This window comes from Anguilla rostrata, chromosome 7 (genome assembly GCF_018555375.3).
Source record: "Anguilla rostrata isolate EN2019 chromosome 7, ASM1855537v3, whole genome shotgun sequence".
Classification (NCBI taxonomy): domain Eukaryota; kingdom Metazoa; phylum Chordata; class Actinopteri; order Anguilliformes; family Anguillidae; genus Anguilla; species Anguilla rostrata.
In genome coordinates, this window is record NC_057939.1 from 42,320,530 (window position 1) to 42,347,708 (window position 27,179).

Sequence of the window (27,179 nt, forward strand, 5' to 3'; positions counted from 1 at the left end):
ATCTAATCAGCAACATCTACTCAGTACCATCTACTCAGTACCATCTAATCAGCAACATCTACTCAGTACACTCTCACTCACTACCACCTCACTCAGTACCATCTACTCACTACCATCTCACTAAGAACCATCTACTCAGTACCGTCTCACTCCCACGCTGAAAAAGCACAAATGCGTGCACACACACACACATACACACACACACACACACACACACTTACGTGTCCTTAATTACATATGCAAATAGACTCATTAGTAAGTACACGGCAACCCGCAGAGCGATTCACATGCACGCAAGCACCGAGCCACGCATTCAAATTCACAGGACCACACACAGACTAGCACACACACTCATTCACATTCACAGAAGCGGACACAGAAACACACACACGCCCATACCATATAAGCACTCGGTCACACGCACACCAGCACAGACACATGTACACACATACACATGCAGACACGCTCATGTAGATACCCTCATCAACACACACGCAAGCGCACACACTCGTCCACATAAAAACGTACAGGCACACCCAGAAAAACAAACAACCAGTCATTCAGTCAAGATCCCTCAATTGTGCCTGGTCTAGCAAAGTACAATCTGTGGGCAACATAACAGGGCTAACGTTATTAAACCCACAAAACATATTTAATTAAATCCCAAATGATGAACAGCACACACATATGGTGGATAGTGTAAAAATTGTTACATTTCTTATTTATCTGCGAGATGACAGAAATCAACTAAATGGAGAACAAGCCTTTATGAGATACAACATAAAATTTTTACGACAGAGAGCCAGTCTTGTTGAGCTATCACACTGCAACACTGGCACAGCTAAATGAATTCCAAACTTTGCATGCAGAACCACTTCTTTCATTTACTTGTTTGGTCCGCAATGCCCTGTGCATTTTGAGCTTGGTTAGGTGGATATACCTGGGCTGGGACCTATAGGTATTGTGTGAAGGAACTATGACAATGAGGACAACAGTCAAACTATTCTGAGGCTGTGCAATGTTCATGAAGCACTGAAAAATTAATGTGTAAAACAATTCCCTGCATTTTAACCATCGTATTATCTTAAATCTCCTGGTTCTAGAAGACTGCTTATACAATTCAGAATTGGAATATGATGACAAGTTTCATTTGATTTTAGGTGAAATGGGAGTGTAACTTATAAACATAATTCAGATGAGAATTCAGCATGAAATCAAGCTAAATAATGAAGGTCTTTTGCAGACAGTCATCCGGTACCTTTAGGCTAACAGATATCAAAAGTAAATTGTCCTAAGCCCGCGTTAAATTGGCCGGTCCTGCGGGGCACTTCAGCAAGTGCGAAACTGCGCGAAGATAAATTAAGGCGTTCATTTCTTACAATGCATAAACTCGGCACTTTCAAAATCCCATCAGCGCCGTTAAGTGATGGATCCGCCTTTTTACGTTTGCGCCGCGGCGTCGTGTACGCATTCTTCCAGCTTTGTAATCGGATTCCTCTCGCCTTGTACTCCATGTCACGCCGTAACGAAGCAGCCTTGTTCTTTGTGCGGAATTGATGTGGGCCCTTTACCGCGGAGGGAGCTCGCTGTCTCCTACTGTAAATCTGCATGCGCAAGGCTGCCCGATAGGCCAATAAATCACGGCAACAGATACGTTTCCCTGTAGGAGAAGCGGGCGGGGTGTTTGACTGCGGGACCGATAATGAATTCCACTGCAGCTCGCCGCCGGAGCCAGCGCTCGCAGACGGCCGTAATAACAGACGCGCTGACTGCAGACCGCCGTAACGACAGGCGCGTGTCCTGCCAGCCGATGAAGCGGCTAACCGGCCTCCGCGACAGAATACTTTACGCCGCAGACCGCTGAAACGGCACATAAAGAACGGACACGGGCTGCCGTAATGACAGACACCCCGTCTTCGACCTCCGCCACTGGATGCAATAACTGTAGGTCGTGAGAACCAGATGTGCATTTGGCGCAGGGTATCATTGCGACAAACAAATGGAATGCAGGATGTCATAATAACAAATAGCAGCCAGGAGGGTCTCATAGCGATATGCGCAACGAACACAAGCTCTCCTTGCATCGGTCGCATTGTCACCAGGATTCCGCAACACTGCATGCAGGCCATATGCACAGATGCACTGATTGCTGGTTGTCATAAGGACAAACTAAATGAGTGCAAGCTCTAAAAAAGACAGATCTCCTGTCTGCAGAATTCTATGACACAAATTACAGAACGACTCAGAAATTTCATCTTTGTCTGGCAAATGCTCCTTCCATACAAGAGAAATATGACCTGAAATATTGGCTTTGCTTTATACCAGAACAGTTATGCTGCTCAATGAAACCACAGATTCTTGCTGGCTTTTCATCTTGTTCTTTTACAAGTACTGGAGTCTCTCAGGACAGAGTTTGAAAACTGCTTTAGACAGTAGGTAAAATTATTAGTGTAAATGAGCTAAACATCACATTCACATCTTAATGTTCTTAAATATGCTATGTATTTATTATATTAAAGCATAATAGACAACATGCATTGTCGTTTGAAACAGTCAAACCATCTCAGGCACAAGCAACAGTTGGGAGCCACTGTGAGAGCTTGGTCACTCAGCACCGGCAGTGCAAGTTGCAGCAAATAACCAGAAGGTGGCAGCAATGGAACACTGTAATCTTTTAAGAAGTTTTAGACTTGAATCTGGTTCACACATGCATCTATATTCTGTTCCCACTATATCAACACAGTGCCTGTCGGGAAATAGCAAAAACATGGTTTTAAGAGTTACAGGTTTTATTTCTTTTACTGCATTCTATTTCTGAGGGTATGCTACGGAAGGTTATCTACACCACTGTGCCGCCGTCTCCGAATGGTTTCTTAACCAACAAATTTAAAAATATTCCCTAAATCATGTGTCAATTATTTTGCCTCCACATAAAGATACACATTATTCTTACAAAGACCGATGGTAATTACACCTATACTGCGAGGGACTAGGTGAGACAGCCTCTAACTACCAATAAAAGCGCCATATCGCAGTAGACTACACGGATAGGTCTCACATATATCATTACATGAAAAGGGCAGCACTGAAGAACACTGGATTTCTGACTACAGGGCTTTTGTAGAGGAGACACATTAAGTACCTGGCCCAAGTCTGAGCCTGTAATGTCCAGCAGTAGAGACTGCAGAGATGCTATCAGGCAAAGTCTCAGATACGGTGGTCTGCTTGGCAAATACATAATGTCAAATGAGAATATGGAAGACTCTGATGTACAGAGGAGAGCCAGGATTATTAAACGTGCAGACACACCATGTTTAGTATCTTCGACATTCAAGTTCTTTTGCTGGAGGAGACATTTCTGAAAATATTCACCCTGCGAACTTTACCTTACGCTGCCAAGCTATACAAGCCCAGAGGCAATTAGCAGTGATAAACAGGTTTGCTCTTTGATGTACTGTGTTGCACTGTGTACTGCATTTGGGGTTCCTGTACACTTAGCCTCCATCTGGCAGTAATTACCGAAAGCATAAACAGGAAGTGTGAGGAAAACACTCACAGGAAAGCAATCCCTTGAGACCTGGAACAGGAAATTGCCTGTTTGTGCATTTCTTATGGCTAACACTAGGTGGCAGAGGTAGCACATTTTTCCACAATGTTGAACAGCACAGCACAAGCAGACTAAAATCAGCATGGCAGTGGGGAAAATTAAGATATAGTTGATAGAAGAGGAATATCAAAACCACCTGGATTTTCTAGTTTGATTTTACGGAGCTGCAAAACAATTACTCACTCCCCGTGTGTGTGTGCGTGTGCACATGTGCCTGTGTGCATGTGTATGTGTGTGTGCGCATGTGCCTGTGTGCATGTGTACGTGTGTGTGTGATCAGGCTCACCTTGGATTCTGGGTCACTGTTGACGCTGCGCGTGTCCTCTTCATCTGAGTGCGGTTGGTGTCTGGAGAGGAAAATTGGAAGGGATTAGAGAACCAAAGACTGACCCCTCACTCCATCGATTCACTCTGAAAATCCCTCCCCTCTCATCTTCTGTGCAGAACTACACCCATGAAAAGTGATACTTTGTTCAGTCTGTTTCACAAAGACCATTGGATACACTTAGCCTGCGCTTGGAACACCCAACCAAATGCTGTTAGTTGCGCGCCGTTTGTTTATGCTTGTTCAAATCTTCGAGGGAATTCAGAAAATGCTCAGATTTCTCCTGCGAGGTATGTACTTGCTAAATGACAACAGCAGGGAGAGTGACAGGCCATTACTAAAGGTCTGTTTCGGTCAAGCAACGCAGGACGAACTCTTGCTACGTTGGCCTAAGTGTCCTTGTGGAATCGGCATATCTATTACCCTCCGCATATCTGACAGGCAAGGCCAGACACGGTTCAGTCAGAGGTCAGGGGGTTATCTCTCGAGCACTGGTAGGTACACGTCGCGGAGAACGAGGCGATACTGATTTCATTAGTTTTTTTTTTCCTTTTTTAAAGAAGGGAAAAGAAAAAAGAGCTCTTTGCAGGGAATATTCCGGAGAATTCTGCAGGCCTAAGTCGAAACGCATCGCAAGACATGTTAGAACACTACTTGGTGTGGTTTAGGACGCTATTTTAACCTATGGGTGTTGCCCCTGTAGTCCCATGGCAACAGTCACCTGCAGTAATTATTTCTTATCATTATTATTTGTTAGAATTTAAAGATCTTAATTTACACGAAATATTCAGAAATTGATTAAAAGGGTGAGCAGAGAAGGCCGCGTTGGCCGTGCGGCGCAAGGTGTGTTTGTCCATAAAGGGGGGGAGGCGTGGGGGGGGGCCTACCTCAGCTTGAGCGAGGCGTAGCGTAGGGTAGCTCCCTCAAACTCCTTCAGGCTGGGGTCGGGGTTGACCGTCGCCGCCTGCAGGTCCTGCGGAAAGAGGAGCGGCCGGGGTCAGAGCCGCGCCTCGCCGGGAGAGCGGCCCGCGTCGCCGACGCGCCCCGCGAGCTCGACGCCGCCTCGGAGCGGGCGGAGGTCCCGCCGCCTCGTCCGCGGCGCGGTCTCTCAGCGCTGGCATGCAAGGTGCAGGCACCGAGGGGAACAGAGACTCATGCCCGGCAACAGAAATAAAATCCATCCGAGGGAACCGACCGAATAGGCAAAGCAAGGATGTCGGGGAAGAGACGCGTGATGCGAACAAATGCTCTGGAGGAAAGCTCGAACTGAAAAAAGGTGGCTGTTCAGTGCTTTTGTTTAAGCTGGAGGCAGGTAACCAGTGGAAATGAGCAGACTTATGCAGGAGGGGCCAAAAAAGAGAATGAAGCAAAAGAATATATAAATAAAAGCACATGCTAGCAGTCAGATTGTGAACCAAGCACTGTGAGCATATGTAGGCACTGACACAGTACATATATACATGTATACTTGCCTTCCAAATCTCACTATCAATCTTTCCCCCGCTCAGAAGAGCAAAATCAGTCCACGGCTGTTTCTACGCACGCGGTTATGCACACAGACAAGAGGGGGGAAAACACACCAAGAAGAGGAGGGAGAAAGAGGGGAAAGGGGGAAAAAAGACAAAGACAAGGACGTTAGGACTTTTTTCCGGAAGGTTCTATGCAGTAATGATCGGGGTTAGTGGCGACGGCAAGCCATTATCTAGGGTAGGATCTGCTCCCCTGAATCAGGCGAAAATTTGAGGCGGCTGAAATTAAAGAGGGGTTCACACATAACGCACACACACACACACACACAAACACACACAACACACACACAAGACAACAAGACATGTAACAACGTGGTAGGAATAAGGGCGGGGGGGGATTGAAGGAAAATGGTGCGTATGGGGAGGGGGTGGGTGGGTAGACAGGTAGGTAGAAACTATATGTACCCTCAGGCAAAAAACCTATATGGAGAACAGAAGCACATCCTTCATCCCTTAACAGGGCAGGACGAAACTGACAAGAGCCCGACATAAAACAGCAGGGGCTTCAGGAGACAGGAAGTGGGGGGCGGGGGGGGGCGGCGGAGCCTCAGGAAGTTCCTACCTTGTCGTCTTCCTCCTGCAGGAACTCTGGATGACTCTCTTGCTCTGCCATGATCTGTGATGACGGCGAGCGGGGCTACAAAGACGTGGAGAGCTCAGTACCACAGACACATCCCACAGATCACCCACAGTACATCACGGCGGCACGCTAGACCGTTGCCGCGGCGAAACGGCCTGTCAGTCATTTCGCCCGAGCTTCTTGTTCGCTCGCAAGCTAACGCGCCATTTGCCGAGAAGGCGCCCGTCAACTCGTCTAAACGGAGTTAAGTGCCACCCCTCGTCCTTGAGCCCCGTACCCTGGCAATCCGCTCGCTAATTCACCCATTCTTCCACCTTCTGCACCAAAATTCGGTCTGTACTGACAGCCTTTCCGCAGCTGTCATCAGAGTGAGTTTAGAGGACACACAAGTCACCAAAGTAGGTCTGGTAAAGAAAACACTCAGCTGAGCTACAACATACTCTGGTTAAATCTTCCATCGGAAGCAGCTTAGTAATCCATCTTAATCAGTGAATAAACAAAATGCATAGTTCACCAAAGAGGTGATGAGCCAGAGTAAATGAACTGACATTTAATAAATGACTACATTCATTTATGTATGGGCAACTGCGGGGATGAATGAACAGGAAAGCTAAGGTATAAACTAAAGGTTGAATGAATAAGTATATAAATCTATGCATTTCTCAATGTCATGACTGAATAAATTAAGTGATAGGCTTATTAATGGAAATATTGACAGATAAAAAGTAGTAAAGTATAAGAGGATCGATGAGGGAAAGAAAACTGTGCTCCACTTCTTCTCTCCTTCAATAACCCTGCTTTATAATGGGCAGTTTGGTAAGAAGAAAAATCTATAACTGCATACAAAGAGATATAGCACACAGTCTCTCATAAATAAATGAAATGTGAACACTTGACCAGACTTCCCCTTAGTTCAACATGATTAAATCTTTTCTACTGCTTTTCTTCAGAGGAGACCAAAGATTTTTATTCTTTTAACCGACATTTTTTCACTGGTTTTCAGCTGCAGATAAAGGGGAAAAAAAGCCTTCACATGGTTACATCTTATCTTGGGGTTTATTGTGTTCCTGTACTGTAAACGAACATTGGCAATCAAAAATACCCTGAGGAATGGAACACTATGAATATCACTAGTGTCAGTTGCTAGAGAGAAAAACAGATTTGGTGCCAAAGAGATACACGGTGGTAGAGTTCAATCTAACTTTTAAAAGTTCATTCCCCTTTTTTGGAAGTTTACTTTTAGAGAGCTACATGGAAAGTGATGTATAAATAAAGTTTCGAATCTCGCTGGAGGAATGCGCGTGAAAGGCCGCTTTTTCCACCCTGTCAATTTCGGAAAGCGCACTCGCATTTGTAGTCCCCGCAACTTCCTCCTTCGATTTGCGAGCGCTCGTATTAGCCCTCACTTCCTCCTCAGAGAGTGTAACTGGCCAATCGGCTCCGTTTCGTCCCTTCGCCATCGCGGTCCGCCAGCTGAGCTGTGCAGCCATCGCGCCGTGGGCAATCTTATTACACCGACTAGAGCACTTCCCTCTGAGGTGGAGCTGGGCTGAAGAGCGTGTCAGATCTCCTGTACGGTTCCTTCTGCAGAGTTAGTCCCAGACGAGTACTACTCAACACTAACTCCTTTCAAGAGTGTACCCTCTTTACCAATGTACTGTTAATTGCTAAGGTTCCAATGAATGATGATAGTTTATGATACAGCAAGCTCCTATTATTTTTTATACCTATTTTAGATATCCATCTACTACCTACGTACAATAACTACCTAATATATCCAGCACAGTTCATATGCTGCTACTTTATATTTTATGCTATGAAACTTTGTGTCTAGAAAATGAAACAAATTATCAGACAATCATTTTACATAAAACAAGACAGTGCTGTAAAGGCAGTATAAAAGAAAGTACTGCCCCGAATGGACTACTGTGAATCTCTCTTTGCTGGTCTCTCTGCAAGTGGCATCAAGCCCCGCAGCTCATTTGAAGCGCCGCTGCTGCTCGTCTGATCTACAGTCGGCCAAAATATGCGGAATTCACTCCTCTCTCCATCCCCCGTTACTGGCTACCGCCGGGGGTATGAGAAAACAGCGTAAATCTACAGTCCTGGCCTTCGGCGCGGCAAGAGGAACAGTTACCTGCGATCTATTATCAAACCTTACACTCCCGCCACGGGGCTCCGCCCGGCTTCCGTCGGCCACTTTACTGCCCCCTCCCTAACGGGGGCCCTTCTCTCCATCACCTGGGCCCCCAGGCGGCGTAATGAGCTTCCCATTGCAACCGCAAATGTCACTGACCGTCTGCCGTAGCACCGAAAACACGCCTACACTGCAAATACAACTCCGTCTTAACAAGTGTTTTAGTCTTGTTTTTTCTCTCAAGGAGAAAATGTTAGCTTGTCAAACAAAAAGTTGCTTTTTGATTGGCTAGTGAAATTGTCTAATCTCATTGGCAAATCTTGAAATGAGTAAAACCACCTCATTGGCAATGTCTCTTGTCTTACTTAGCAAAAAAAAGTAGCAGACACAAGATTTTAAGCCCAAATATAAGACTAAAAAACGTCGTACGGTTGGCAGTTTCAGCAAATTTAAACTGCACATCAGTTCACCCAATGTTTTGCAAGCTGTATCAATGCTAAATCTAAAACTACATCCCCCAAACTATTTACCTCCTAGTAACAATGCATTCTCTTTTTCCCTACAGCACCTGCTATGGCATCTACCTTTATGTTATAAGATTATGTATTGACTACTACTATTGGCTGTGACCCGGATGACTTAGCATGAGCACAGTTCATTGGCTAACCCTGTATCTATTTGCTTATGTAAGCTGTTCTACATAAGAGCATCTGCAAAATGCCTACAAGGAAAAAAGGAAATGCCTAAAAGAGCAGACTGGCTGGTGAAATATGTTGAAGACAGATGGCAGAGGGGATTAATGCAACAGAGCACAAAAATGAAATCCCCAAAATGAGTGATGATTAAAACATGAAGTGAGAAGCCTTTGACTGAGGGCACACACTCTATGCATTCAGATACATGCTTAACAGTTTTAATGGGAGTTGCTCAAGTTATCAATTCTATGCCTAGTGTATAATTAATATCTTTTGTGCTGCTAAAATTTCAGATTTGGCTTTGGGTTGTCACCATGGTGACAACACAGGCATTCCTATCACCCACAGTGATGGAAATATTCTGTTCAATTCAAACAGAGTTGCAAATATTCTGAATGACAGTATGCAGTGATTTTTTTGGAAAATTTATTTTGGAAACCATACAGGAAATATAATATCACAAACTAAAAATGTAAAAATCCCACAGCTAGCTACAGCCGGAGGGCGAAGCTACATACTTTGGGTAGATTTTGACCAGCTCAGTGTTTGATGGCCCTTAAAATGAAGATTTTTTCTTCAAATTCAAATGCAAACTATGCATTTTTTATATTCCACATCAACTATTTTACTGCAATTGTTTCACCACAGCACACAAGAGACACTATTCTGCACGCCGGCCAGCCAATCAGGTGACCAAGCAGCGCCCTGAAAATAAAGTGAAACCCTAAACTGTGAAAATGGCTTTAAAAATCTGATCAATACCATCTGCTATCATTTATATTAAGACTTATCACAGAAATGCTAGCTCCGCAGATCTGCTTGGACGAGAGAAACCTGTTTTTTGTAGCCCCGGATTTTTTCCATCGCGCACAGCACGCTAAAAAGTCATCAATAACGCAGGACGTGACCAGCCGCTCTTATCTCGTCATTCGCATCATCTCCAGCCATTTGTCTCAACCTTCGCCGTGAAATAAAGAGGTGGATATCAGCAACAACCTTGCAGTAAGACTCAAGGGGGACACTGATAGCGTAACGGGACTGGAGGAGCAGGAGCGATGGAACAGCACCAGTATCAGATGAAACAGTGAAACAGGAGCAATGGAACATCGATAGTGGAAGAGGAACACCGAAACAGGGGGCAGGGGGAACAGGACCAATGGAACTGTGGTAGTGCGAAAAGAACGGGGGAAACAGGAACCAGGGAAATGTTACAGTACAAAAGGAACGGGGGGGAACGGGAGAGTACAGAGGAGGGCTCGTCAGAGCCGTCGCCAGGACAGGGCGGGGACTTACGAAGTAGCAGGTGTTGACGAACCCGCAGGAGGGCACAGAGATGTCGGACGAGGAAGAGGGGGGCACCCGCTCCACCGAGCTGTCGGAGGCGGTGCTGTCCGAGCGCTGGGACGCCCCGAAAAACACCTCGGCGTGCTACAGACCAGGCACGGAGAGAGGGGGCGGAGGAGGAGGATTACTATCGTGAGGTCACACTGACAGAGTCATCAGTGACTTGCATTCTTTCTTTTCACGAAAAGCAAAAACACTTATGTTATGTTAAACATTTATTAGCCTTGTGAGTGCCATTTTCATAGCCATGTTGTATACACCCAAAAAGACCCTTCCACTCTGCCACAGAATTACTAGTGTTATTTTTATCTAGACAGCCTGTTCTGACTGCACACAAGACCCTGTAAACAGCCCAAAGAAACTGGAAGAACAAAACTGTTATTCAAAGTTATCCGCAAGACTTACTGAATGGCCTTACAAAAAATCTGACAAAAAAAGTTACTTATGATGTCACATTACACACATCCTGTGGAATACATTGTGAAATCACATATATAGCAGGCTGCATTTTACAGAGTTGTCATTGTGTCAAAATAACCACAGATACATTTTATCATATTTTTTTTATCTGTTTCCCATTAAACAAACTATATACTGTTACTGAGTTTTATATATTCACACACATCCGTTATACAGACACCGGTCAACAGTTCTGCTCTGATTAAGACCTGGGACATATCTTAGACTTTTGATGGAAAAGCAAAAGTAATGTTTTAGGACAGTTTGAAAGTAACTCATCAACAATTGGTAATCTCATTCTGCTCTTTATAGTTAAAAAGTCCCCCAAACCAAACTTTTACAGAGTGAGATGGCTGCTGCTTATGAGAGAAGTTCACCTCAGGCCAGACCAGGACAGGGTGAACTGCATGTCGCTGCAAGAAGTGCAGTCAGACGCGGGTCACATGATCCCGCATTCCTGCAGCCCTTATCGCCTCATCACTGCGTCCCTGCAGGAAAATCCGCCCTCGAACCCAATCGGCCCCCACGCATCCTGTTCTCCCTGCTGGATTTTCTCCAGACTTGATGCCTGGCTTCGTAAGCAAGAGAGCACCTTCACATGAATAGCACGCTAGTTTCCAGAGCAGCAGTTTCTAGGGGTGTGTGTGCGTGCGTGCGTGCGTGAGCGAGAGAGAGAGAGAGATTATCATGATACTGTCTGCAGATCCACCCACGGCTAAGGTGACATTCACTTGCTACAAAGCAAACAGATCCAGGGACAGATAAAAGGACGGATCCAAGAGAGATAAAATGGCTCCTCATTTCCTCTGTAGATATTCTGTGCCTGTCAAAGGGACCACTCACTCTCTCTCTCTCTCTCTCTCTCTCTCTCTCTCTCTCCACATTGCATCATACTGAAGGATAACTATCTGAGCGGGACTGACAGGCAGGCAGGAAAAAGAGCCATGATGTCAGCGCTCATCTTAGTGTGGCTGATATGCTCCCGATATGCACAAAGATTTTCAATGATTTAAAAAGGCTCTTGACTTTACTGCCTTTGAGTCGTCTGCTCTGTCTCGCTACGCGCAGCAAACGATTTGGTCTCATTCCGCTGTCTGAAACTTCCAGATAAGTTAGCGCACTACACAAAATACCACATTTCCTTTAATTACCATTTACTTAGCGGGCACTATTATCAAGAATGACTTGAAAGTAAGTGTTTGTCTGAGGAAAATAAAAGTCATTGCAAGAAGGCACAAGGCCAATTTATGTCCAATAAGGGTACATTTAGCCAAACTAACCAAGAGTTAGTACTGTAAACAACAGCAAATACCACTACAAGGCCAAGCTGACTTTGTACAGCTACACCTATAACAACAGTATCCCAAAATAAAATCAAAAAGGTGACAGCTAAAGAACACAGGGAATTAGTCAAGCTCACACCATGGCTCAAGGAGGATGACGTCATGACTCATAGTAACTGTACTTCGCCACAATGTAAAACCTTGCCGTAAGACTCAAGACTGCTTGGGACCAACAGCATACGCCCCATGCTGGTCTTCACGTTGACAGCAATCATAAAGCATAGTTACAAACGGAAGATACACTCCGGCCTGGTCTCACCTGCTCGTTTTCCGGGGTGGTGGGTGTGTCGGGGGACCCCAGCGAGGGCTTGTGGGCGACCTGCGGGGAGGAGGGCGCGGGCTTGGAGTCGAGGGCGGGGGCGGCGGCGGCGGCGGCGGCGGTGGCACCGGGCCGAGCGGTTGGGCGTTCCCACTGCGTGGTGCCGGTGGGGATGTGCCAGTAATAGACCCCCGCCATGTCCGTGATCTTCTTCCATCCCGGGGGCAGATCTGGGTCCGTCTGGAAGGTCTGGTCGCTCCACACGTCTGACAAAACACAACGAAGGACGAGATTAGACATGTAACACGTTTCCATTTCAGCTTTCTGCTAACGAAGATGCTAGGCTTCACTGTTTTAGGTCCAATTCGGGAGTTCGGTGATTTTAAAGTTTTGTTGTGGATTTGATGTGTTATGGTATATTTTTATTGCACTTGCATTGTAATGGTATTCTGCTTTCTTGTACCTTAGCAAGTCATTGTAACTTGTGTGTGTTGTATTCTCTTGTGTATTTTTTCTTGCTGCCTTTTGATACTCTGTAATGGAGAAATGTCTCTTACATATTTTAAGGCATGTCGACAACCCATCACTTTAAGATGAAATTCTTTATGACATAATTATGTACACTCGTTGGGGTGACCAGCTGATGTGATTTAAACGGGTTCTCTCCCATTGTCTGTTCGATCCGTGATGAAGGTCAATATTACCAAAACGTTGTATTGCTAATAAATTATTTTCAAAGTGAGACACAGAGCGGGACTTCACATATATTTCACTTTCGGAGATATGAATGCAGTGTCGCCAGGGAGACGCATTCAAAACAGGCACAAGCTGATCGACAGCAATGGAGTTCTAAACATTTTAGTCAACGTGGAAAAGTGCACACAAATGTGCACACGCACACCATATTGTGGAGTCAGGTTGCGTTCCAATGCATTGCGTTCATTCGGCATTTGCTCTTATCGTGAGCAACTTACACTGCAAGACAAAAGAAGTGCTTCCACTCGAGAAAAAGGAACAAGAACAGCTTTCCCAGACACGCCATGTTACCAGAGATGTGGGGAGCGGGTTCTTCGGCAGCCTTACGTATCCAACACAAACACATATCCAGGCGCATACGTACGCACAGCTGCAACGTTTTATTGCCTCTACGGGTGAGGGGCTCTCTTCTCGAACGTTGCTCCAGGGAACGGCTGAGAATTATTATTAAAAGTATCAAACCCACTGGGGCTAAAGCCGCGTTACACACAAAACAAGGTATTTGGCAGCAGCCGACATCGCATAAATGACCGCTTGCAAACAAAACAAAACAAAACAAACACTTTCGTGAGGAGAATTCTGCTAGTAATGACATGCTCCGTGGGGCAAATCCCGCTCATAACGAATCCATATCCGCTGCTGGTTTCATAACCAGCAGAGCGGAGCCAGAGCTAAAGTGCATGGTAATGAGGGTCCACGCAGGGCTCTGGCTGTTAAGGATGGAAATATAGGGGCACAGGGGCAGAATATCAGGGAGGAGAGAAGCAGATACTGACAGCTGTAATCTCTAGTGTGCAGCTCCTGGGGGAGTCCAGACTTCTCCAGGAGGTGTATAACTTAAGAGGTAGTAGAGCCCCTTGTCTGGGTGTGTGCGCGTGTGTGTGTGCATGCTGCAGTGTTCATAAATTAGGAAGGGAGATAAATAATCCCAAATAACGAGCCCTTCTCTCCGTTACTCTCACAGATACTGAGGTATGCACTTTGTGGCATGCACTGGGCTGCTGGCATATGATCATACACAAACATAAAGCGTCTGTTAATGGTTTCAAGGCAACCACATAACCAAGTGGATAATGAACAAGCATTTATCCAGCCTGATAAATGGATGCTATGTAAAAACTGCAAAGTATGTAAATGGGGTAAAAATGGGGTGAAAGTGCTTTTTTTGATCAAATAACCAATGAAAACCAAGACCGCCACGTTTGGTAAGCAAACACCCAGAGAGAATCAGATGCTTCCAGAGAGCCGGACTAAACTGATGCAGCCAAGCGGGCGCGAAGTGGGGGGGGCAGGGGGGCGGGGGCCGGGTTACCGAAGCACTCCCGGCCGGCGCGGACGCACGGCCACCCATATTTCACGTCCCGGCCCTCGTCAGAGAGATTAAATCGTTGCCGGGGGAAGGCGGCGCAATAACGTTGGCGCGGCCAGCGGTGACGGCGTCTCCGGGGAAACGATTCAATTAGCGAGCGAGAGGCCGAAGAGCAGAAGAGCAGGCGGCGGCGGAGAGCGCGCCCACGGTACTGCGGGGGTGTCGAGGCGGCCGGTAGGGAGACAGGAAGTGACACGCCGCGCAATCAGCCTGGTGTTTCACATGCAGATGCACACATATTAAGATACCACATACACATGCAACTACACTGACAAATACATACGTGTACATGCCCTGTACACATAAACGTTGCAGTGTGAGTGCAAGCAATACATTATATACACTACATATATACAAGTGTACAGACACACAACCTCAGAAGTACTGAAATACAGACGTGTGCATGAAAGGCAGCACAGTTCACATAAAATGCAAACAAACACACGCGCTAAGACACACTCTGACACCCACAGGCTTACAAATCGACAGGGAAGCGCAGATAAACGCACACGTGTGCTCAGTACGAACACACACACACACACGTGCAAACACACACACACACACACACACACACACACACACACACACACACACACACACACGTGCAAACGCACACAGGCTCAATGATTAAAGCAGAAACAGTCTGGCACGGCGGTTCTGCTACGGTACGTTAGCATCGTATTGCTATCCGCAGTCTGATTTCGTGAGAGAGAGCCGTCGGATCGCGCACCCCCGATCCGTCAGTCGCGAGCCGCGATCCGCGCTTCTCCGCAGTGTATAACGGGGTGCGTGGGGGAGGGGAGGGGGGCGGGTGGGCCTGCCATATTTCACGGCCGTAATCCTGTCTCCTTACTGGAATACCCACCGGACAGCTGCACCAATCACAGAGCTTCGGGCAGTCTGTCTGCATCCTGTCAGGAAAAAGAGGCAAACTTTTCCTTTCCCTACCTCCCTCCCTCCCTCTCTGTCCCCCCTCCCTCCCTCCCTCTCCCCTCACATCAGCGTGACTGTGCATGCACACTGGGAGAAAAACCGCGGACGCAAAGCACCTACCCTCGTAATTGACAATGACAATCGCCAGCATGTAGTCTTTCCCCAGCATCATGACCGCGACCGTCACGCACCGTCAGCAGCGACCGGACTAAGAAACAGCGTCCGCTGAGAGAAACGCGGAGCGCCCTCGAGGCGTCTTATTGGCTCCGTTCTGGGAGCCGCGGATGCGAGCGAACGCGAGAATAGCACCCTGCCAGACTTCCTGTCTGAGGGGAGGGGGGAGCAGGAGGTGGTGGGGGGGGGGGGGGGTGCGGTCAGACTCATCTCTGAGAAGTGCTAAGCGGCAAAAGGGAAATGGCCAGTCGCATTCCCCTCGTGGCATGCTCCGTTGTCGTAGCAACGCAGCGATCTGGCAGTGCGGCCTGGCACAAGGTCACATGACCTCTGCCAGGAAAGAGGTGGAGTGGTGAGAGAGAGCGAAAGAAAGAAAGAAAGGGAGGGAGGGAGAAAGCATGACTCAGAAGAGGATGAGAGCAATCATGTAGCTTCAAGATAAGGAATATACAAACAAACACACACACACACTCATAAAATCATATACTATTCACCCACGTATTCTATATTAAACACAAACACATAGATACACGCACAAATGCAGACATAACCTCTTTCTCTCACATATACACGAACACAGATAACAATAAAGGTGAGAGCAGTCCCTGGGTAGCTCTCCCTCCTCTCCCGATTGCACAGAGAGCTAGTCCCTAGGGTCATTAGCAGGGGCAGAACAGAGAGACCGCTCTGGCATCTGACTTCACTGCAGAACGTTCAGCGTTAAATAACTCCATCGCATTCAGACTCATGTACACTGTTAGGGACGAAGTGATACTGGATACTTTAATGCACTGCAATGAATATGACTACAATGAATACGGTCTGAAAAAAAAAATCCATAAAATTCTTATGCCATGAAATCTCACACCACTGCGACAATCATTATAGCTTTAAAGAACACATAGTGCTCTTTTCTGAAAATTCAAGTAAGTCAGATTAGAAGAATGTGAAAATTGTTCAGTTGGATGTAGCAAGCACACACCATGAAAAGCATGCCTTAAAACGGACGGCTAAATATCGTTGTGTCCAAACAAACATGTTCCCTGGGTTTTATTTCCTAGCGGTGCCATAAGTACATTTCTGTTTTGCCTCCTGTAACTAAGGACCGCTCGGTTCAGCATTAGCCTTGGCAGTGAGGCACCTTTGTTAACAGCATGCGAATGCAGGCTTGTGGTTACACGGCAGTGTGAGAACCGCAGCGCCTGACCCGGAGCAGTACGAAAGCACACAGAGGGAAAGGCCTAACGCAAACACAGACGCGCATCCTAGCCAGCCGCCAGCTGTGGAGCCTCTCTCTCGAGACTCGCTCTGCGCTGTCATCTCGTCAATAAAAATCACGCAAACTGACGCAGACAACAACCAAGGCCCTTGCTGCTCGGTGACTGATCACCCAGCGCTGGATTAAACAACCGTGAAAAAGGAGGCTCGGTTGTTTCGAAGCATGCGTGGTAAAACAGCAGGACAACCCCAAAGTTGTCATCTACAACATGCACAGTTCCCAAAAGAGTAGACTAGCACTGCACGCCCATCAGACGATACCGTTAACACATATTTGAAATTGGAAGGCTGGCACTTCAATTAAGTCCATACTTGGGGGGAAAACAGGCCAGTGGGAGGTCACTGCAGGAAATTTTATGAACCACCAACTCAAATTTATCAGGATGCTACCGGCTCTCGGGCTAATTGCGTTCATAGCCCTGAAAGTGCAGATTAGAGGGCGAGCTTCAGTGAGTCTGAGATTAGTGTTTACACTGAGAGTCTGTGAAACCGTTTATTGGGGTCCCAGCGCAAAATCACAGCTCTGTGTACCCTGCAGCGCTCCACGGCTAGCATCCCGCACAGCACACCGAGGAGTGTGGAAAAACCACAGAATAATGGCCATAAAGTAAATATTTAATGATTCTGCCTGCAAGCAGTTCTTTCCATTCATGTTTTAGACATGTTATTTCAGGGAAATTCCCTATACTAGCGTCTTTGGGCTTGAGTGAGCAAGTATGTGTGACTGTGTGTGTGTGTGTGTGAGTAACACATAGAGAGTGAGAGAGAATGAGATACAGGTGTGTGTATGAAAAAAAGACAGAGAGGTAGCACGACACATAATATACATTGTATGAGTGTGTAATGCATAAGTGTGTATTGGAACACCTCGGCGACCGGGGGAAGGTCTTATAAAGTCAGGAAACTTGCCGCAGGTGCACTTGAGAAACCCGGACTGCACACCGCACGCAGCAGTGAAACAGGGGGCCGAGGAGAGGCAGAGAACACAGTGTCTGTTTAATGAAAAAGAGAAATTTACACGGCTTGTCACCTCCACAACGGCCAGAGGAGACAAACACCCAAAGCTGAGTCATCAATTGTGCGTTGCTCTTGAAAAATATGACAGCTCCATTTTGTCCTGGGGGAGGGCAAACTCATTTCCCGGTTTATTTCACAAAAGATTTAGGCCTCTGTGTCCACTTACGCTTTCCTGTATCCTTTTGTTTGTACCTCGACGGTGTCCTTGCTCATTCAGACCATCTTGTGTTTATAATGCCCACTGCACAAGAAAATGGACTGTTTTCCTCTCCCTCCCTCCCTCCCTCTCTCTCTCTCCCTCCCTCCGTCCGTCTCACGCTTTCTCTCTCTTGCATTCTGTCCCTCTCTCAGCCTATTAGTACCCAGAATGCAATGCATTATAGTGTCTCCAGAACGCTCCACGATATGACTTTCCACGTCATAATGCGGCAGGCTTTAATCAAGTCTACCAGCCTTCCCCCAGAAGCCAAGGGAACACTTCTCTCAAACTCGATCTCTTCCACTGCATTACAGAGCAGTCTGCAGGCCACCGCTACAAGCTAACGAAGAGGTGTACGCTACATCCCATCACAGAAATGTTCATAGGAAACACCTGAACTGCATATAAGAACAGTGACTACAGAGAAGTGATGCTACGTTAGCATGCGCGTGCATGCGTCTGTGATGGCAAATGTTTAATGCAGGAAAAAAAAATGTGGACAATTTAAAAATGCTCACATTTCCTATCACTCATGCAAGCACCAGGACAGATCCAATCCATGCTTTATAACTCACGGGACAGTGATATGCAGTAAGCACTGACCAATCTAATGCAGCAGACCTGCAAAGGCTTCACAAGAAAATCAGATACTAATGTTGTTAATAACCTGTTGAGTGAACATCGTATGGAAACCATACCTTGAGACAGATGAAGACTGCACAGCTTGCAACGGGTAAAACACATTCCATATGAAATGGCCGAAACGATCCTCATTCATCCCGTGTGTGTGTGTGTGTGTGTGTGACTAAGCCCGAACATTGAATGTCACTCACACACGTGTTACCTATGTAAATCACCCGCACACACAAAAACCTGGGGATACGTGACAGGGACAAATGGTATGACTCACAGGAACAGTACCCAAGCTGTCATTCACACAAAAACCACAGTAGCTACTTTGAAACAGAAGCAACAACTGAATTTGTGTTATAAAAAAAGTATATTCATAAACTACAGGAATGTTTTATATTACCGTGGAACAAAGCCATGGTGGTTTCTAACATAATTTTTAACAAAACACAGTAGCTCTAGTGTTATATAGTACAAATATCTGACTCGGGTTAGTTTTCTCAGAATGGGACTTCGTAATTCAGGAACTAGGATTAGATTTTGTATGTAAGCTTCACTACGGTAAATGTATTGGTCACATATTGGACCGAAACATGGTTTTCCATGTTGTCTACAGCAGGACATTTTACTTAAAATTAAATGTCAAGAATGAAAGTTATATTGCTTGACGCTGGATTTCCGCTCTATTCTACAGAAAATAAATGGCTAGCTGTTGCCATTTTTGAAAACTAAATGAAATGCTTCATGCCATTTTGTAATCATACTGCAGTGTTACTCTCTGATCAAGCTGCTCAGTGTTAAAGACATTTCCTTCACATAATTTGATGCTCAACCTAAACTTACTGATTCGCGCTTGTTTTCGGTCTCAACTCATTTCACATGATTTTTTTCCCTGTTTGACAAGTTTCGACAGCGTAGACTGGGGGATATTCAGAGACTCAGAGCGCATTCGCTTTTTATTTTCAAACCGTCATAAAATGTTCAAGCAGAAACATTTTTGTCAGCATAAAGAGTCCTTCTTTTAGCCGCCTTGCTGAGTAACGGCCTTATGTTGTGCGATCTTGTTTGAATAAATATTTTATGCGAGTCCTCGTGATATTGGGTTATATGCAACAGGAAGCATATAAATCAAATGAGCTTTTTATTAGATCATGTATTATGTCTAAAGGAAAAAAGAAACTCCCTGACATTAATGTATTTTGACTCAGTTCCTACATTGTTTTTGTTCGCTCAGCAGTATCCTCGCCCTTTCTGGAGACTCATGAGGTAGTCCTATTCTTCTGTGATTGATTGACAGTCGTGGACAGGCGATCACTCTGCAGGGAAATGTATGGTAACCTTTCACGTGAATGAGCATACACGCACGCGCGCATGCACACACACACAGACACACACATACACACACACACGCGCGCACACACAGACAGAGACGCGCACACACACACGCACTCTTGCACACACACATATCCTAAAGCTACCTCTCCAATCTGTACATCTCCCTTTTGACTCACGTAGCCTTCCCCACGATCAGGAGCTCTGATTATGAGTCACCTTTGGGCCCTGAAAGAATGGCCCTGGCTGCCCAGTGATCCCCTCCTTTTTGTGCTCAGTATCGGGCAAAGGAGAATGGACTCCTCCTCTATAGCTATGGTACTCCAGAGATTTCTTCCCACAGGGCAGTCGTGCTACTGTTTGAGTGCTTTTTTTCTTCCCCCTTTTTCAACCTGACTTACTGTTGTTGTGTGTGTGTGTGTGTGTGTGTGTGTCTATTCCCCGTTTTCCTGTAAAGCGTCTTGGGACAATGTCTCTGTAAAAAGCACTATTCAAATAAAGCCGAATTGAATTTAACTAAAAGTGCTATCACCAGTTCTCAATGAGCATCCCTGTAATATTTAGGAAGCGTATGCAGGCCTGAAACAGATTTAGTAACCAAGTTAGGTTGATCTTAAGCGAGGGACATTCAAACTATATTACAGCTTGCTAATCTTAACCAAATATCTCAACAAAAAAAAAGAAATTCTAGCCATAATCATCAGCCTTCAAGAATTCAGGCCAGTGAGCAGTCAGCTAGGTTTGGAGGATGACATACTACTGTGGTCATACTCTCAACAGAATACCCACAATAGCATTCGCTTAGCGTCTGTGGGGGACGTGGAATGAATTAGCTTATGGCCGATCCTCATCTGCCTTGGTTTTACAGGAACAGTGCACGCTGCCCTACTCATAAAGCAGATAAACTTGACCTCGCGACCGCGTTTCTCATTATTGAAATAGAAAACCGTGGGCCATTTGAAATGATAGTAATGTTTTATGAATAATCCCTGCAGGCGTGGTAAAGGCGAGCCCATAAAGACCAGACGTTTCACAGTCAGGCTGTTGCGATCTGGAGACAAGAGGGTCCTCAAATCCACCGCACACAGGATGTCCACACGAAGGTATCCACAGGGCAAAAACCCACTGCTTATTTCATTCATTCATTTAAATGGGGTTTAAGGCTGTGCCAGTGGTTTTCCCTTGCCCTTGAAAAAGTCCTGATTTGAACTTCATATCTGAAAAATGTTTTGTGGGAAAAGAAAATGTACATATATCAAAAGTAGACCTCAGGGAAGAGAAGTTATGGTAATATTTATCCTGCGTGCAGTACATCTGATTCCAGCTTCTAATTCATTTTCTGGGACCGCAAAAAAATACATATATATTCAAAACGCACCCCTAGGGGAAGTGTTCGGTTGGACATTGCATTCACAGGCCTGTCAGTGACACTTTATGATTCTGATTTATAAATGCTAGGTACACCGAGTACAAACACATTCCCTGAGTTTTATTTTCTTATAGAACTCCCCGGAGAGCCTTTAAATAATCCCCCTGGATTGTCAGAGTCAGGCGACTCGGGCCTGAGATGAATTGCGCCGTTCGGAACAAGACGCTGGCCTCCTGAGACCGCGACATCCCTGTGATCATTAAAATTGACCCCTTAGTATTACTGCACTTCAAAGACCAGTCAGTAGTCGTGTGACACAACCCCCTCACAGCCAACCAATCAAGCTCCTTTTTACTGTACCTAATGGAATATAGGGTGTGATTCTGACATCTATTAGGTTGTCTATACATCTTGGTAGCACAACCATATGCATGGAAAGCCAAAGAACATACTCTTCAGTGCAGAGAAGAGTATATCATCACAAGCCAAATGGTCAGGTTTTTTTTTTCTCCAGAATTCTATTCAACAATCAATTGGATACACATGTCCAAAGCAGCAGGTAGGATTAGGTTTGCAAGTAAAACACGGTTGGCTTTAAGGATTACTTGCAAGAAAGCCTCCTCTTGGTCAGTTATTATTTTAAACCTTTCCCTGAGAGTAATTCTGCAGGTGGTATGTATGGAACAAGAATGGGAATTCTCGCTACACATCTGGCTGAGGTCAGACTACCCCCATACTACAGATTACACAGCTGGGAAGGACATTTATATTACACATACAGGCACGTGGGTGCCCCCCCCCCCTACACACACACACACACACAGCTACAGAATAACTGATGGAAAAGCAATCCCTGCAAGCTTTTATAGAGATCATTAAAAATCTCCTCTCCAGTTAACCCAAATGTATTTGAAGCAGATCTCTCAGTGGAACAGAACAAAAAGGACCTTAAAGGAGAACTGCTAAGTGTATTAATATTTCAAACCAAGAATTCTGGGAAACATTTGTGAATATAGTGCAATTGCAATGCTTAATAAAGCACTAAAAACAATAATGCACTTACAAAAAAAGTGCATGTTGCTTTTGAGTATAACATTAATACATATTACATCATACTACTAAATCTTTGGAAGAAGGCCAGGGTTTCTGATTTGAAAGTTTCATATTGTATTATTAATCTGGCCACCCCTTAATCATCAGTTTAATACCATGTTTACTAAAATGACTTAAAATTAATATAGTCTAATAATCAAATATGTATTTTTCATGATGGCTACTGCAGTTAGTAATAAATCATTTAGGAATCATAATTGCACTATATTTGAAAGTGTTACTGAATTCTGTATTCCATTAACAATGGATAGGGGACCTAGGGCACTTCACTTAAAATGATCTTCCCATACAATGATCAATTCCATTGGAAGTAAAATTGAAATTGAATTTTTAAAGCAAGTATTAAGCATAGGAAAATTAACCTTTGGGGAAACATAATCCTGCACATAGACGGTACTACTTTCACAGTATATTTTCAAAATCTGTGAGGCTTCATGTCAACTGCAAAAGCAATTTTAGAAGCACTGGGGAAAAATATATATATGTTTGCTGTACTCCGTACCTTAAGCATGGCTGTGAATGCTTAAAAGGAGTTTCGTCTGAGGAAAGAATCACGGAGCATGTGGGGTAGCACCGAAAACCGCACCACATGTAATTCATGAAAATAACAAAGAATTATTTTCCGGAACGTCTCTGCCGCAGCCTGTCAGCCTTCACTGCGGGAGAGGGCACCAATCCCCAAGAGTGGTTTTAATCAGGATGAAGGATAGTGATGCACGACATACTGTAAAAACTCATTTACACCGTACCCACAGATTCTTCAAACCTAATGCTCATAACGGGTCTCCAATGATGTTCATACATTGATTTTGTGACAACCGTAACTAATTTGTATACAGCATTGATTGGGAGGTGCCGCTTACCAGAACAGGTACACAACCCTAATGGAACATTCTCACCTACGCTGAACTGCTGTTCACGGAGCGGTTCTCTAACGAAGAAGTGGGGAAATGGAGAGAGGTGGAAAAAGAGAGGAGAAGGATGAGGAAGTCCAGAAAAAAACATGAGGAAAAAATTATATAGGAGAATGGGAGGAGGAGGAAGGAGGAGGTGAAGAAAGAGCTAGAAGAGAAAGGCCTGTATGATACAGCCAAAGAGGAGAAATACGAGGAAGAGAGGCAAAAAGGGGAGGACGACAAGGGAATGGAAGAATAAGGAGGGGATAAAAAAAAGCAAAAGAGGCGAAAGAAACATGAAGAGGATGACAAGGTGAAATAGGTGAGGAGGCACATGGTATATCTGGCGAGGACCTCCCTGTACAAGACATACGGAGGTCTGTCCAAGAAGCTCTAGTTCTGGATCAGGCTACTGGGCTCAGGCCAGGAAATACCTGCCTGGCCCCACAAGCACTGTTCACTAAAGCCGGAGTCACTGAGTCCTGGGGCTACAATGTAATATCCAGAGAACGACTTTGGAGGCTTTAGTGGAGCTTTAAGTGTGTTATTTTTCTCTACCGGGCCGAATCACCCACGGCTGACCCATAGGCAACCAAAACAAAGTATCAAATGCCACCCAACCTCAGAAGCTCAGAGAAAATAACCCATATAATTCTGCAGACTTCACAACCAAGTTCAGCCTTTCGAGGCACACAACTTAACCCGCATGGAACTGGGGGGTAGGAGTTTTAACCTCCACCTTAACATGAGCTGTGAGTGTTTGTAACATACGAATATATTTTGTTTCATTTTAATCAATTCAAAACACTAGAAGCCATGTATGTGTAAATAAGATAAACCTCTACATAAAAGCAGCAACTTAGAGAGATTCAAGATTAGACCTGAGTGTCCTCTATTGTACACAGTATCTGGCACTGTTTCAAGGCTGGTCTGCAGAGCATACAGGCGTAAAGAAGGAAGAACGTCTAGACAGTAGGCAAAGTTATGAGTATAGATGGGCAAAGCGGAGGTCTGAGCTCATCATTAAATATATGAAGGTTTTTTGTGTGAAAGTCTCCAATACTGCAGGAATACAGAGGGCAGGTTGATTACCTGCTTCCTCAGGGGACACAGGGGAGGCGCTGTCCTGGGACAGGGTGGTCCAGCTGGAGTCCTCATCGCTGGGGGCCAGGCTCTGGATTCGGTTGAGGGCGCAGTCCGTTTTGGCCCCGTTCCTGGGCCGGTCCTTCTTGGTCTCGGGGCTGGAGGAAGAGGAGGCTGCGGACAGCGGGGGGGCGTAGCCGGGACTGGGCTGCTTGGGCGGAGTCGGGGGCGGGTGGTGCGTCTCGTCCCCGGCCAGCAGCGGCAAGGCGGGGTCGTCCTCCTTGGGCGGGTCGGGGGGGTCGGAGGCGTAGTAGTCCAGGAGGCTCTTGCTCCTCGGGGGCGGGGCCTTGGTCTCCTTCCCCTCCGGCTTCTCGGGGACGTTGTTGCACCCGTCGCTCTCGTCCTCGCCGCCGTCCGTCGGGTCCACGGTGGTCACGTTCTTGTTGAGGTCGTTCTGCTCCGCCGCCTTGCGGAGCTGGTTGGCGCCGTTCTTGGCCAGTTTGGGGTTGGCGGAAGAGGTGGAGGAGGAGGAGGAGGAGGTGGAGGAGGTGGAAGAGGGGGCGCCGGCCGGCAGCAGCGGCTCCCCCAGCCCCATGGCGCTCTGGATGTTGGTCAGGGCGTATTTCTTGCGACACTTGGGCGGGGTGGCTGAGCCGCGCAGCTCACTGGCACCCTGCTTGATGACATCGCAGTTCAGCAGCTGGTTGTGGGAGGAGCGCAGGCTGAGGGAGGTGGGCGGGGTGGGCAGGGGGCTGCCACGATTGGCTACGTCCGGTCCAGGGGAGGTGCTGTGGGACTGCGGTACGCACACTGACATCATGATGGAGGAGGAGTCAACTAAAAAGGAGAAGGTTTCAGAAAGAGTGAACACCTGTGACCGCTTACACACTGTGGACATCTTTAATAACACTACAAAAAACAACTGAGACCAGGGATGGACTAAAACTGATTCTAACAGAGTTTTCCAACCTAAAAACTAAATAAAATCGAAATTTATTTGCATAGCGCATTGTATAAACAACTGTCACAATATGCTTCACAGTAAACCCTGGCCTAAACCCCCACAAGAGCAAGCCAAGGGCGATGGTGGCAAGGAACCAGACTCAAAATCCATAAAGCACAGGGTAACGGTTACTTAGTCTGCCGAGAATTTCACAAGGCCTCTTTAGGGCTAAGCATTGATCTCATTCTACTGTCTCTCCTACTGAAGCTGAAAAATGTTTCTTATCAGTCTGTGGTTTGAGGCTACAAAAAACGCAAATGCTGTAATCCAATTAACACAGCAATTAAGCCTTTTGCATCATGAACTTACACATGAAAAGATGCAATTTGTATTATTCATTGGCTGGAGAAGAAGAAAGTTTCACGGGGAATACACTGAACAAATCCTTTGAAAACCACTGGTTTGATCATACTCTCAAATTCAGCCATGCTTCAGAAAAAGTGGTAGACAAGCAGCCTGCGTTCTGGTTCTGTCCAAGTTCAAACCGACTACTACTGCTAGTGTTCCACTCATTCAACAACTTGAACCGAATACGCGAAAAACCTCAGTGTAGATGGACAGATCCCCTGCTCAGACAGCACTAAGGATGAATGTGCTAGAATGTGCTATGCAATGGTTAACGTATTTACGAATTTGATGATCACTCTGTCTTCCAACCATTTGCATTAACATTACATCTTTGAGACACCACAGCATTGTTTAAAAAAAACTTAACACCTGGTGCAGTGTTTTTGTTCCTCTGATAAGTGAGTGGGTCTTATTACATTACATTCGCATTACGTTTATTTGGCAGACACTTTTATCCAAAGCGACGTACAACAAGTGCATACCGAAGGTCATTGGAACAACGCTTATGTTCAATGGAGGGGATGAGACTCACCTGGAAGCACTTCAGACATGAACCACCGGAGGAGACGTCAGCAGGCCAAAGCACGAGAGGCGGGCAATAATTACAAATCTGAAAAGAAGGGAATATTTTACCCAAAGAAGGACCAAATCATTCCGGACCAAATCAACAGGAAATGAGAGTATATCAGCACAGGGCATGAATCACTCAGTAGGTACCAAATCTGTACTTACTGGCGGTCTCCATAAATTAGTTCCACAGTACAGATGAAAATAAACATTTATAATCTAACTTATGCAGCTAAACCTGTTGACATGCATGAGAAAAATGGAGTGGAAGGTAGAAAATGGAACAAAAAAATGGAAAAGACACTTAGTTCTAAGAAAGAGACTAATTTGTCATTAAGCCAATCTACATCAATTTGCATATACAAACACATCAATACTTCTATCCGCTTGCAGCCTTCAATAGGTAGCAGGGCTCAAAGGTGTTTATTCAAATAAATGAGATTTTTAATCATGATTTATTGCCTTACTTAATGGCTTCTACTCACACAGGAGTCATAAAAGTGTATTTCTGTTCTCTGAGTACTCATTTGGATGGGAAAAAACAGGGCAAAATGTACTAGGGAATAAGTAAGAGATTTATAAGAGGTGTCAGGTTGGGGAAACAAATTAGACTCCCTGCTATCTTAACAAATTGGGTCTTCTTCTTGCTTATATTTACCTTGAGAGCACTTTAGAATTAAGTTGTGAGCCGGAGATCTCAAAATGTAAGAGAGAAAAGAGAAATGGACCGTGTTGCAGTGTTTGCACTGATAACCCCAAAGACAATCTTCTCAATCAGTTAAGCTGTGTGAAGGGACACATCCACATAGCCTCTGTCATTATTATTAGCTAACA

The 27,179-nt window shown here is 45.6% G+C and overlaps 1 protein-coding gene across 9 annotated transcripts in view; it reads right to left on the reverse strand.

Moving 5' to 3' along the window:
* apbb2b (amyloid beta (A4) precursor protein-binding, family B, member 2b) overlaps positions 1-27,179 on the reverse strand; it is a 107,190-nt gene that overhangs the window by 44,221 nt on the left and 35,790 nt on the right. For 8 of the 9 annotated variants that reach the window (XM_064344393.1, XM_064344394.1, XM_064344386.1 and 5 more), the window contains 8 exons: positions 26,311-26,388; positions 24,437-25,264; positions 12,279-12,544; positions 10,167-10,301; positions 6,024-6,098; positions 5,405-5,467; positions 4,820-4,905; positions 3,894-3,954 (listed from right to left, as the gene is read on the reverse strand). In XM_064344393.1, the coding sequence (XP_064200463.1) occupies positions 3,894-3,954; positions 4,820-4,905; positions 5,405-5,467; positions 6,024-6,098; positions 10,167-10,301; positions 12,279-12,544; positions 24,437-25,264; positions 26,311-26,329 (1,533 nt within the window). In that variant the 5' untranslated portion in view covers positions 26,330-26,388. The remainder of the gene's footprint in view (positions 1-3,893; positions 3,955-4,819; positions 4,906-5,404; positions 5,468-6,023; positions 6,099-10,166; positions 10,302-12,278; positions 12,545-24,436; positions 25,265-26,310; positions 26,389-27,179) is intronic. The other variant, XM_064344395.1, reaches the window with a different exon arrangement.